At 38.5% G+C, this 12,851-nt stretch overlaps 1 protein-coding gene across 4 annotated transcripts in view; it reads right to left on the bottom strand.

Moving 5' to 3' along the window:
- RNF130 (ring finger protein 130) overlaps positions 1 to 12,851 on the bottom strand; it is a 123,777-nt gene that overhangs the window by 17,183 nt on the left and 93,743 nt on the right. For 2 of the 4 annotated variants that reach the window (XM_057540659.1, XM_057540660.1), the window contains one exon: positions 5,352 to 5,542. The exons of 1 other annotated variant lie outside the window; for it this stretch is intronic. In XM_057540659.1, coding sequence (XP_057396642.1) covers positions 5,538 to 5,542 — 5 coding nt within the window. In that variant the 3' untranslated portion in view covers positions 5,352 to 5,537. Of the gene's footprint in view, positions 1 to 5,351; positions 5,543 to 12,638; positions 12,733 to 12,851 lie in introns of those variants that run through there. One more of the 4 variants, XM_057540657.1, reaches the window with a different exon arrangement.

The raw sequence follows: 12,851 nt of genomic DNA, 5'->3' as shown, positions 1-12,851 counted from the left end.
GCTGGCCAAAGAGAAATCAGATTTAATTTCTTCAGGTCTGAAGTTGCCAGGCAGGATCAGGTAAGCTGCATTCCTGTTGGAGGCTCTCTGGACTAAATTCTTACCAACTTTTGGTCTGTTGTAAACACTGAGGCTTCCTTGAAATAAAATACTCTTGAATACTATGTGTGTGTGTGTAAAAAACAAAACAAAACAACCTATGCCTCATGCATTACAAAAGTTTGTCCAAGAAGGGTTTAAAAACTCTGAAATATCACATCTGTTCCAGACTAATTTCTGATCACTCAATAATTTTTAAAATAGTGAACAAGAAGTTATTCAATTTCATACATTGCTTCAATTCATAAAGCTGATTTCTTAGTTGATAGCACCATGCCCATGAAGAAATAAGCAACTGTCTTTTGATGCTAACTTTGGTTCTAAGGAACAAATCCCACACTTTAAAGAGCACTGAGACCATGAAATAATTGAGATGTAAAAACTTGATGATGTCAGTTCAATCTCAAAGCCACAAAACAGCAGGTTCAAATTTCAGTGGATGATGCAAATCTTCCCCAAGATTAATGGAAAGCCCTATCCTAGTAATTCACTCATTTTATTTCTTAGCTTTTGTAAAAAGTCTGTATTTGGCCTGAACAGCACCTACTTTTTTTAGTCTTACTCTCTGCTAGGATTTGAAATAATGTGAAAAGGGTGAAAGTACAGTAATAGAAACAGTAACATTGCCTTTAAATAGTCCTACATCTCCTGACTGTTGATGAAGGAAAATAACAATTCACCATAAATGGGAAATAGAGGAGAGGGAACAACTGATTTGATTTCCACTGGATAAAGGTAGGTGGGGAGGAACTATACTATTAATTGATGAAAATACTACTAAGTGAAAAACATTTTGTAGGTATTAAGGAGAATGTCAAGGCAACAGAACCCATTCTAGAGGGTAAGATCAAACACACTGAGCTTAACTCTCTAGCATTCAGAGTTGGCTGGAAATATCAGGAGGACCACTGAACCAGTGAATCTCAATGAATAATGATGTAATGAATAACCTGTGCAGCTTTTAAAAATCCTTTAACCCCATATGCACTTAACAAGAGAGGCTCCAAACACATGAAGCAAAAACAGACATAATCAAAGGGAGAAATAGACAATTCAACAACAGTCATTGGAGGCTTCAATACTTTACTTTCAATAATGGATAGAACACTAGATAGAAGATAAAGAAGGAAAGAGCTATTAACCAACTAGACCTATAGAGCACTCCACCCAGAAACAGCAATCTATATATTCTTCTCAACTGCACATGGAACATTCTCCAGGATAGACCACATGTTAGGTTATAAAACAAGCCTCAGTATACGTAAAATGACTGAAATCATACAAAGTATGTTCTCCAACCACAATGGAAAGAAGTTAGAACTCTATAACAGAAGGAAATTCACAAATATGTGGGATTTAAACAACCAGTGGATCGAAAGGAAAATCACAGCAGAAACTAGAAAATACTCTTAAGATGAATGATATAAAAACCAAAACATACCAAAATTATGGATGGGTGAAATTGTGCCTTCAGAGAAATTTATAGCTGTAAATGCTTATATTAAAAAAGAAAGATCTGAAATCTATAACATAATCTTCCACCTTAAGAGAAGAAGAAAAAAATGAGACCCAAAGCAAGAAGAAGGGAGAAAATTATAAAGATGTGAGTGAAAATTAATAAAGTAGAGAATAGAAAAATAGACAAAGCAATAAAACCAAAAGTTCGTTCCTTGAAAAGATCAAAATTTACAAACCTTTATCAAGGCATAACTAGCTAAACCATGGATAAGCATTAGGTGCATATATCTTTGACCAGGCAAAAAAGAACTCAAATTACTAAAATCAGGAATGAAAGAGGGCACATAACTACTGACACTGAAGAAACAAAAAGGATTATAAGGGAATCTTATGGACAACTGTATGCCAACAAATGTGATAACCTAGATGAAATGGACAAATTCCTAGAGAGAGACAAATTACTGAAATTGACTTAACTAGAAATAGAAAACCTGGATAGGCCTATAAGAAGTAAGAGAGTAAATCAGTAATCAAAAAACTTCCCACAAAGAAAAGACCATGACCAGATGGCTTTATTGGTGAATTCTACCAATTAAGAATTAACACCAATCCCTCTCAAACGCTTTCAAAAAACAGAAGAGAAGGAAACACTTCATAATTCATTATATGAGGCTAGCATTACACTGATACCAAGTCAGAGAAAGACATCACTAGAAAATTACAGACCAATATTCCTCATTGAATATAGATATAAAAATCCTCAGCAAAATACTAGCAAACTGAATCCTGAAACATAGAAAAACATAATCCTATTATGACCAAGTGGGATTTATCTCAGGAATGTAAGGTTGGTTCAACATATGAAAATCAATTAATATAATATACCATATTAATAAAAGACAAAACCCACACGATCATCTCAACAGGCACAGAAAAAGCATCTGACAGAACCCAAACTCGTTTATGATAAAAACACTCAACAAGCTAGAAGCAAAAGGGAACTTTTCAACCTGATAAAAGGACATCAGTGAAAATCCCACAGCTAACATCATACTCAACAGTGATAGACTAAAAGCTTTTCCCTCAAGATCAGGAACAAGACATGGATGCCTGCTTGTACCACTTCTATTCAACATTCTATGAATGAAGGCTCTAGCCAGGGGCAATTAAGAAAATGAAATAAAAGGCAGCCTGACTGGAAAGGAAGAAGTAAAACTATCTCTATTTGCAGATGACATGATCCCGTATATAGAAAATTCTAAGGCATCCACTAAAAAACCATTAGTGCTAGTAAATGAGTGCAGCAAGGTTGTGAGGATAAAAGATCAATGTACAAAAATCAATCACATTTCTGTAGAAATTAAATAAATAAATAGGAAGGCATCTCCTGTTCATGGATTGGAAGACTTAATATTGTTAAGATGACTCTACTACCTAAAATGACTTGCAAATTCAAGGTAATCCCTACCAAAATCCCAGGGGGCTTTTTTTGCAGAGATTAAAAACTGATCCTAAAATTCATATGGAAATGCAAGGGACCCTGAATAGCCAAAACAATCGTGAAAAAGCTGGAGGACTCACACTTCCCAATTTCAAACTTACTACAAAGTAATAGTAATCAATACCATGTGATACTGGCACAAGGACAGAATAGGGACCAATAAAATAGAACTGAGAGTCTAGAAATAAACTCATATATTATGCCTAACTGCCTTTTGACAAGAGTGCCAAGACCATTCATCTGGGGAAGAAAGAATAATCTCTTTAACAAATGGTACTGAGACAAATAAATATCCAACATGCAAAAAAAAAAATGAAGTTGGACCTCTACCTCACATCATATACATATATTAACTCAAAATGGATGAGAGAACTAAATATAAGAGCTAAAACTATAAAACTCTTGAAAGTTTTTGTGACCTTGAATTGGGCAATGGTTTCTTAGATATGACTCCTAAAATACAACCCAAAGAAAAAATAGACAAACTGGACTCCCTCCCCAAAAACCCCAAAACAAAAAAACTTGTCCTGCAAAAGCGTCTATCAAGAAAGTGAATAGAGAACTTATAGGAGAAAATATTCGCAAATCATACATTTGATAAGGGCCTAGTATCTGGAATGTATAAAGAACTCTTACAACTAAAAAGACAAATAATCCAATTAAAAATGGGCGAAGGACTTAAATAGACATTTCTCCAAAGAAGACATTCAAGTAGCCAACAAGCACATGAAAAGACGTTAAACGTCATTAGTCACTAGGAAAATGCAAATCAAAACTGCAGTGAGGTGCCACTTCACACCCACTAGACATGGCTATAATTTTTTAGAAAAAGGAAAATAATACGCACTGGTGAGGATGTAGAGAAACTGGAACCCTTGTACATTGCTGGTAGGAATGTGAAATTGTACAGATGCCTGGCGAACGGTTTGGTAGTTTTTCAACAAGTTAAACTTAGAGTTAACATATACCCCAGCAATTCTACTCCTAGGGATATACCCAAGAGAATTAAAAAGATATGTTCACACAAAGATTTGTATACAAATGTTCATAGAAGCATTATTCATAAAAGCCAAAATGTGGAAACGACCCAAATGTCCATCAATGGATGGATGAAAAAAATGCAGCATATATCCATACAATGGAATATTATTCAGCTACAAAAAAGAACAAAGTACTGATACATGCTACAACTGGATGAATTTTGAAAACACTATACTAAGTGAAAGAAGCCAAACACAAAAGGCCACATACTGTATGATTCTAGTTATACAAAATGTCCTGAACAGGCAAATCCATAGAGACATAGAGTAGATTAGTGGTTTCTGGGCTGGCAGGGGTGAGAGGTTACTGTTAATGGGTATGAGCCTTCTTTCTGGGATGACAAAAACGTTCTGGAATTAGACAGTTGTGATGGTTGTACAACCTTGTGAACATACTAAAAACCACTGCAGTGGCTTTACCCTTTAAAAGGGTAAATTTCATGGTATGTGAATTATATCTCAATAAAAAAAAGAATCTTCAACCCCCTACTGATTTGAGTATGACTGCTGTAGTGGACCTATTACTACTAGTGGGAATATTCTCAACTCTCAGGTATGCTGAGGTGGAAGGTTGGGCGCATTTACACATACTGATAATCCCTTCAAGCATAAGATTCATATAACATAAAATATTTCAACATCTTCCTCACAAGTAATGCAAAAAAATTTCATTTCTACATGTAAAATTGCTCTCATCCAACTTCAGAATTCACTGTTTTTAAAAGAATACAGTACAAACTAAGTAAAAAAAAAATCTCAGACAGATATAATTTATTACTAATCAGTTATGTATTTTGGAAAATTTTTCATACACTCACGTTTTCATCCCACCAAATATTTATTGAGCACTTACTATGTGCAAAGCACTCTACTAGGTACCAGAGATACAGTGGCAAGTGACACAGTTAAATGTCCCTGCGGCTGTGGAGCTGACGTTCTAGAGGAGTCAGATCAACCACCAACAAAGGAACAAGAAATTATCAGAGAGTGAATGGCGACCTTGAAGAAAATAAAATGGAGCAACTCAGTTCAGGGCCCGAGGGGGCATCACCACACAGGATGTCCCCACACTTGGGTCCTATCTGGGCACAACAGGAGCCAATGTGAAAAGACCAAAAGAAACAGCATCATTGTTCCTCCCCTGGGGAGTATGAGCACGTTCTGTATCTGAAACACACACAAATGAAATTTGGGCATGTGATCTCCAAATCAGCCTTCCAAACACAAGTGGGTGAATAACACTCAACAACACAGTCTTTTAATTTTATTATTTATTTATTTTAATACAAAGCTTTGGCATTAGCAATTTTATGAAAAAATAAAATGTACTAAAAATAAATGCTTGTGTGGCATGATTGGTAAATGATGCACAAAAATAGGTTCTTTTTTCCTTCAAGGCAATCAGTCAGAAAGCATTCTTTTCCTTCTTCAAAACCATTCTACCCTATGGAATAAAAGGAAAAAAGAGAGGTCAAGAATTAGTTAACGGGTAGTTGTCAATGTTTTAAAATAACAGAGAAAGTAATCCTAACTGAATGGTGGCCTGGGGTTGTCCCCAAGTATTTCCCAGACCAATTTGGTAAAGCCAGTAAGTCACTAGCATTTTCGTGAACTCAGCAGCTGTAGATCTGAGGTCAAGTGGCTCAGTCACTTAAAAGTGTGTTAGTACTTCCAAAAGGAAGGCAGGGAAAAGTACAGGCTAACAGCATTTTGTTTAAAAATGCAGGGACAACTGTCGTACAATTTACAACTTTTCCTGGTTTGAACACATGTTCTAAATGCTGAGTGCCCTGAAATCTGTAGCTGCTGTCTTTACAATATGCTCCTGCTTTATACCTCAAACAAACATGTCATTATTTATTTTGAAGTAAGATTTGAGGAGTACAGACTCCCAGGGATGTAAGGCTTTCTTACAGGAATTCCCCAGATTTTACGTGCGTGCGTGTGTGTATGTGTGTGTGTGTGTGTCCCTAAATCAGGTGCCTGAAGGTACCTGACATCTTTGGAAGTTTCCTGAATTACCCTCAGGCTAATGCTGCCCCCTCTGCAGCCTGGCACTGTGGGACTGCCCTAGTTCCTGAACCCTTATAGAGTCTGGTTCATCTCTAAGGTTCCCACATCATATCTTCAATTCTGCTCTCTTTTTTCCCGGCAGAATTCCAGACCCATACTTCAAACCTCTTAATCTTTGGTCAACATACAACTCTCCAGCATCTCCTGTTTTATCTCCTCCTCATCATCCTGACTTTCTCCTTCAGCTCTGTATTTTCACCTAACCCACCTTCTTGCTTCCAGTCTCTACCATGAAAGCAACTTCTCAGCCATCAGCAATTTTCTTTTTGCTGAAAAGCCTTAGATATCACCTGCTGGTTACAAAAAACCAGTCCAAATTCTGTAGTCTGCCTACCGTCGCCACCACCTACAGCAGACACGTCAAACCACACAACTCGCTGAACCTGCTCTGCTTTTTCTCACCTTGTGCTTTAATTATGCCTGGCTTGGTTTCTAAGTCACCCCCTCCAGGAAGCCTTTTTCAACTCCCTCAGGGCAAAAGCGGCAGTTCCCCTGTGTCTGTGTGATACTCCTGTCATCTTGTGCTGGGTCCGCAGGCACTCCCTGGCTCCTCCGTCACTTCAACCAGCACCGCAGTGCAGAGCACTGAGCAGTGCAGCCCCCTTCCCTTTCCCCAGGGTTCCTGCAGGGTAAGGCCTGGTGCCTCAAACACTGGGGAGATGGTGCCTAATGAATGAAAGGCTGGGTATGAAGGCCATTCACAGAAACTGCAAACAGGGCTCTACACTTGTTTATTGTAGTTCATATTTAAGACAACACATTGTTTTTATAACATTTCCTCTGAAAAACTGTATATAGGACTTTTAATGGGCAAATAAAGATTTTTAAGCTTACTTTTTTTTGCTGCCTAAGAAATTATAAACAACTATGAAGCCAAACATTAAAGGCACTTCTGAAAAATGAAAGACTGACCACTGTCAAAGACAGGACAGAAGTCCAGTCAAAGCTTCTGCTGCTGTAATCTTCTTTTTGTCACCATGTTTTTAGAAAACCAAATTTATCTTTTTCTACCGCATTATTTGGAGCCCTTAAATGGCTCTCCGGAGTAGTCAAAGACAAGCAGTGTAAAGGAAAGAGTTGGAACCAGAATTACTGGGCTTGAATCCCATGCCCTTCTTCCTATGGCATTTCTTGGGGGTCACTCAGCCCCTCTGGGCCTCAGGTTACTCCTCTGTGTATATATCTCAGGCTCAGAGTGGCTAAAAGGAGAACTAAATACTAAGACAAAGAAGAGTATTCATGATCAAACTGGGGGCAAATCTTTGCTGGTATTGCTACAAAAAAGGCTGTCTCAGGAAAATAAACAATGAGAGATGTGTGCTAGCGTGAGCAAAAGTTTTTAGGTTGAAAACTAAAAATTCAAAATTCTTTAGATCAGTGTTTCTCAAGCTGGAGGCTGTAACCATTATTAATGGATCATAAAATCAATGCAGGAGTTCATGACCAACATTAACAACAACACAACAAAAAAGCACAGAGAAGAATAGATCAGAGAATACTGTATGTAGTAAGGAAAATGTGGAACTTCTGTTTCAGTTATACATGTGGGAGCACTGAGTCAAAATATAAAATGTATTTCTTACAGTAGGAGATGGTTAAAAAAAGTGTTTTAAAAACATTGCTTTTGGGCTTCCCTGGTGGCGCAGTGGTTAAGAATCCACCTGCCAATGCAGGGGACATGGGTTCGAGCCCTGGTCCGGGAAGATCCCACATGCAGCGGAGCAACTACGCCAGAGCGCTACAACTGCTGAGCATGCGCTCTAGAGCCCGCGAGCCACAACTACTGAAGCCCGCGTGCCTAGAGCCCGTGCTCCACAACAAGACAAGCCACCGCAGTGAGAAGCCCGCACACCGCAACGAAGAGTAGCCCCCACTCACCACAACTAGAGAAAGCTGGCGTGCAGCAACAAAGACCCAACTTAGCCAAAAATAAATAAATAAGTTAAAAACAAACAAACAAAAAAAACATTGCTTTTGACCCTGAAGGTTCTAAAAGAGGCAGCCAGCAGAGACCCCAACCCCTCTCCTTGGGCTCTGATCTCTCCTAGGAAGGGACCATTTAGGACAGACAATTCAAGAGCAACTCTGAGAACTAGAAGGAGTCTTAGAACTTCTACCTGACTCAGGATCTGCCTCCAAACAGCTTCAGCCTTGTAACTTCTGTCTGAATAAGCAGGTCCCAGCAAGCTCATTAGCTTTCAACACAGCCCATGGCATGGATGGACAATTCTGACTGGCAGGAAGTTCTTTCTTACATGAAATGGAAATCTACCTCCCTGTAGATATCTCCAGAGCTACACAGTAAGTATCACCCTCTGTATGCACTGGTTAGTCACCACGGGACCATTATGAGTATTAAATGGGGCAATGTGGGTAGTAACAGAGCCCAAAACAGGAGTAAGCTCTTGGTAGGCATGCAATAAACAGTAGCTGTTCTCATCTTTGGCAGTCCTCCAAATACCTGGGGACACCTCTTACATCACCCCAGTCTCCTCTAAGGTAAGCATCCCTAAGATAGAAATGATTACGTTTTCAGACTCTTTCATACTGAAATATGTCAACGTTCCTCTTAAAGAGTCCAAGCAAAACAATTCAGAAATATTGAGTAGAGAGTAAAATAGAAACATCAATTCCTTTGACCTGGCTTATAAATTTCTACCACTACACCTCAGAGGAGGACAGCTCAAGAGGAACACTGGTGTGGACAACTGAAGCCCAACAACCTGACGCAGAGCTAGGGCTTCTTGGTCTTCAGTTATGCTACAGGATTTCATATTTGTTCCAGTTATTTCATCAAGTTAACTACATCAGATTCATTTCCTCCTCCTGAGACTGTTTTGAATCTTGAATGCCTGGGCTACAATCCTCTGCAAATCTCAGAACATGATTTCTATGCAACAGAATCCAGGAACTAAGAAAGGGCTGTAGAGAATACCTAGCTGAACCTCTCATTTGACTCAAAATCTCTCCTATATCATCCACATATCTTATAACTTGTTCCTCCAATAAAAACAAATATTATTTTTCAAATAAATATTTACTTTTTTTATATTGAGGGAAAAATGGATTTATATAAATGTAAGCTGGTAAATGTTGGGATTTAACAAGGTTTACTTGAATAATGAAGTAGAGCAGAAAACCTCCTTTGGGCCAGAAGTTCAATAATGTTGCTTACTTAAGTACAACAAATGTTAGGGAAGCTAATATGTAAAAATATATTTAACTTACATTTATTTGTCTCTTTGACTACTATCCTGTTTAAATTTGCAAAGTCTCAAAATTCACTAGATTTGTTTGTAGTCATGGTTGAGTACTTACATAAATAGTATTTCATCATGATAGAAGGGGGTGACCCCAGATACTTGGACTTTTCATTGATCTCTGAGTTAGGCCCTGAGTGAACACACAGAGCGTAGTGAGGGAGGTGGAGTGCTTTCACCCCTAGTGGAACAGCAACCCATGGAGGCCTGGACCTGCCTGGGTTCCGCAGCCCTGCCTTTATATATGGCCAGTACTGCTTCATCTTGCCCACAGGGTTTCACCAATGACTAGACTGGGTCAAGGTCTTATTGACATCACAATACAATCAGTGTAACACTGTCAGAAAAGTAAACTATAACAGTAGGTAGAAAGCATAAGGTGGAATTTACTACTAATTTCCAGAGAAATCATTAAAATGTGAAAAGACAGAATCTATTTATACAGAAGACTTACAAATGGATGAGGTTACCCAGAAAATTGAAACAGAGCAATTAAATTGAAAAGGCAATCTCACTTTGATTGTAATTTTTTAGTAAAAGTGAAAAGGTAAGATAGATTTCAAAGACTTCATTAATGAAGAATAATTATAAATTTATTTGCTAAAATAAACTTTTCTCCGGAATTAAAATCACACAGGAATTTTTCATCAACATTTTTGGGAAAGAGACATTGAGTAAGAGTGGCTATCTTTTTTTTTTTTTTTTTGGCTGCACTGCACGGCTTGTGGGATCTTAGTTCCCAGACCAAGGATCGAACCCAAGACCCTGGCAGTGGAAGTGCAGAGTGCTAACCATTGGACCACCAGGGAATTCCTGGCTATTATCTTTTGTTATCCCCTATAATTAAAAGGGTCTTTAAAAAAATTAAGTAATTACAGTTACAAAAAAAACAACACATAAAAGCACAACAGGAGAGCAAAACATCACCCAAAATTGTACTAAATTAAGATAATCACCATTAATATTTTGGTGACCATCCTTTCATGCATCCGTATGTGTGTATACACAAACACACACACACACACTCTCTCTCTCTCTCTCTCTCCCTCCCTCCCTCTCTCTCTCAATTTCTCTCTCTAAATGGAATCATGGAAATTGTCCTTCAGAGTGGTTTTGACTGAAGGCACAGAAATAATAGTCAAATGAACAATTGCAGCATCAACCCTCTACAAAGGCTAATGGGAGAAGGGATGGACTAAGACATGGATCTAAGATCTATGACTTAGATTCTGAGTCATGCAGGCATTTATGAGCAGAACTCTAACTTACAATAGGTAACATGTCTATTGAGCATTCTCTAAAATATCTGATACATGAACTGAGCACCTGGCTGATTCTGAGTGGCAGTAAGGTGACTACTAAATTACTTAATAATTCTCTAAAAGTGCCCAGTGTGCAGCTACTTGCTGTGATTGGTTTCCACTCTTTTGTGAAATTTTAAAGAAGTGGGCTTACATTATCACCTAGTTTATGGGTTGGTATGGGAGTAAGCAAGAGGTGACTGCAGGTGAAATAAATATGTCCCTCCAAACTGAGGTTTGAATCACAGGTACTCACGAGCTCTTATGATTCGGTATTCTACTTCATGGAAGAAAATTAATTTGCCAAAGGATAAAGGCAGATGGCCATCTTATTCATAGAACTTTGAAAGAATTGCAGAGGAATTGTTTTGGCTAACATTTATTGAGCACTTATTATGTACGAGGCACTGTGCTAAGCACTTTATATGCTAGTTCTCACAACAACCCTATGATGTACTCCTACCATTATTCTTGTTTTATGGATGACCAAAATGAGCTTCAGATAAATATAACTGCCTAGGTCTCACAAGAAAAATACGGAGGAGCAGGGAGTCAAGTCCAGGTATGCCTGACTCCAGAATCTGGGCAATTAACATTGTGCTATGTTGAAGTAAAACTGCATCAGGTGGGCCCAACAGAAGCAGCTAGCTGTTGACCTGTTGGATGAGGCCGAGACTACTTATCTGAAGGTTGAAGAATGCCAACTGACATGACATCCTCCCAATATATAATATGTCAAGGATGCCAAAGGGTACTTCCTATAAGTATCTAGCCAAAAGATCAGGTTAGAGGTAATAAAATCATGCCATTGGAAGTGGAGGTTACTTGCCCATTGTTTCCACAGTTGGACTACGAGTATTTAATTAAATCAATTAAATGAGCTTGGTTGGTTGTTATTAATCCATTAAAATGCCAGGACATAACTGAATATAGAGAGCACAGGAATTCTACCAATTCAGGTTCAAATTTGGGCAGTGTCCCAGGGATGCTTTCATCTTGAATTAGTTTTCATAAATACTTCTTAAAAGAAAGGACTGAATAATATCCTACAGTAAATGCCAAAAATTTAAAGCAAAACAAATAAAGCCAATAAAACCTTTTCTTTATCTTACCCCCATGGAAAGCTACTCTTGGAAAACCATTGGATCAAAATGGACTTCAACTGTTACCCAGCCCAGTTTTCCATCCTCTGAAAAACCTTTTACCGACAACAGCCCTGACAAGTAACACCCAGCTTCCTTCCGCCTGCATTCCTAGTCCTGCGCACTCCCTACCCCCACGGCAAACCATCTCACTGGTAAGTAGCCTTGCTGACAGATGTTCTTCTTTTTACCAAGGTGAAATTTTGCCTTCCTGTAACCTACCCTTTGGTCCTTATTTTGTCCTATGGAAATATAGTTTATGTTTATTTTCTTTTTCTCCTGACAGTCTTTCTAATATTTGGAAGTCACAGGTCTTTCTGACTGCTTCTTTCTTGCAGGTTAAACATCCATGTTCCTTTGACCATAGGCCAGGGTGCCAGTACTCCACCAAAAGCTAAGTAGATAAGACTCCAGGTAAAGTCTGATGAGCACACAGCAAAGTGGGGCTAATCCTGTCTATGATTAGGACATGGGCATTCTCCACATACTACGACTGTATTGGTTCCCTTGGTATTTGTTCCATTGTTGATTTATTCTAAGCTTGTGGCTAATGAAAGCCCTGAGATCTTTTCTAAAGTGAGCAGTTGTTGCTGAGCACGGTGAACTCCCAATCAGTGTTATTGTTCATGAAATAAACTACTTTGCTAGGTATGATCCCATCAGGATCAGTATGGTAGAAGGCAATTCTCATGATCTTTATGAAAATTACATATTTTCTTGGGATCATCTGGCACATGCAATCCAAGAAACAATTGGTTACTTACTCATTAGCATTCAAGCTAGCTGTGGCTCTGATGATCATGTAGCAGAGTGTGAGAGCACTGAGGAGGCCAAAACTGGCAATAATAAACCATTCTTCTGTTGACAAAGGAAAGGGAGGAAATCACTCTGGGGAGAAGGCTTATGTCAAATCGATGTCAACATTTCCCTCAAATGCAACGAAGCAGACGTCAACGGAGGTGTAAGCCAAGACTGGC

This window comes from Balaenoptera acutorostrata, chromosome 2, assembly GCF_949987535.1.
Source record: "Balaenoptera acutorostrata chromosome 2, mBalAcu1.1, whole genome shotgun sequence".
NCBI classification, from domain to species: Eukaryota; Metazoa; Chordata; class Mammalia; order Artiodactyla; family Balaenopteridae; genus Balaenoptera; species Balaenoptera acutorostrata.
This window is presented reverse-complemented; position numbering and strand designations above follow the sequence as displayed.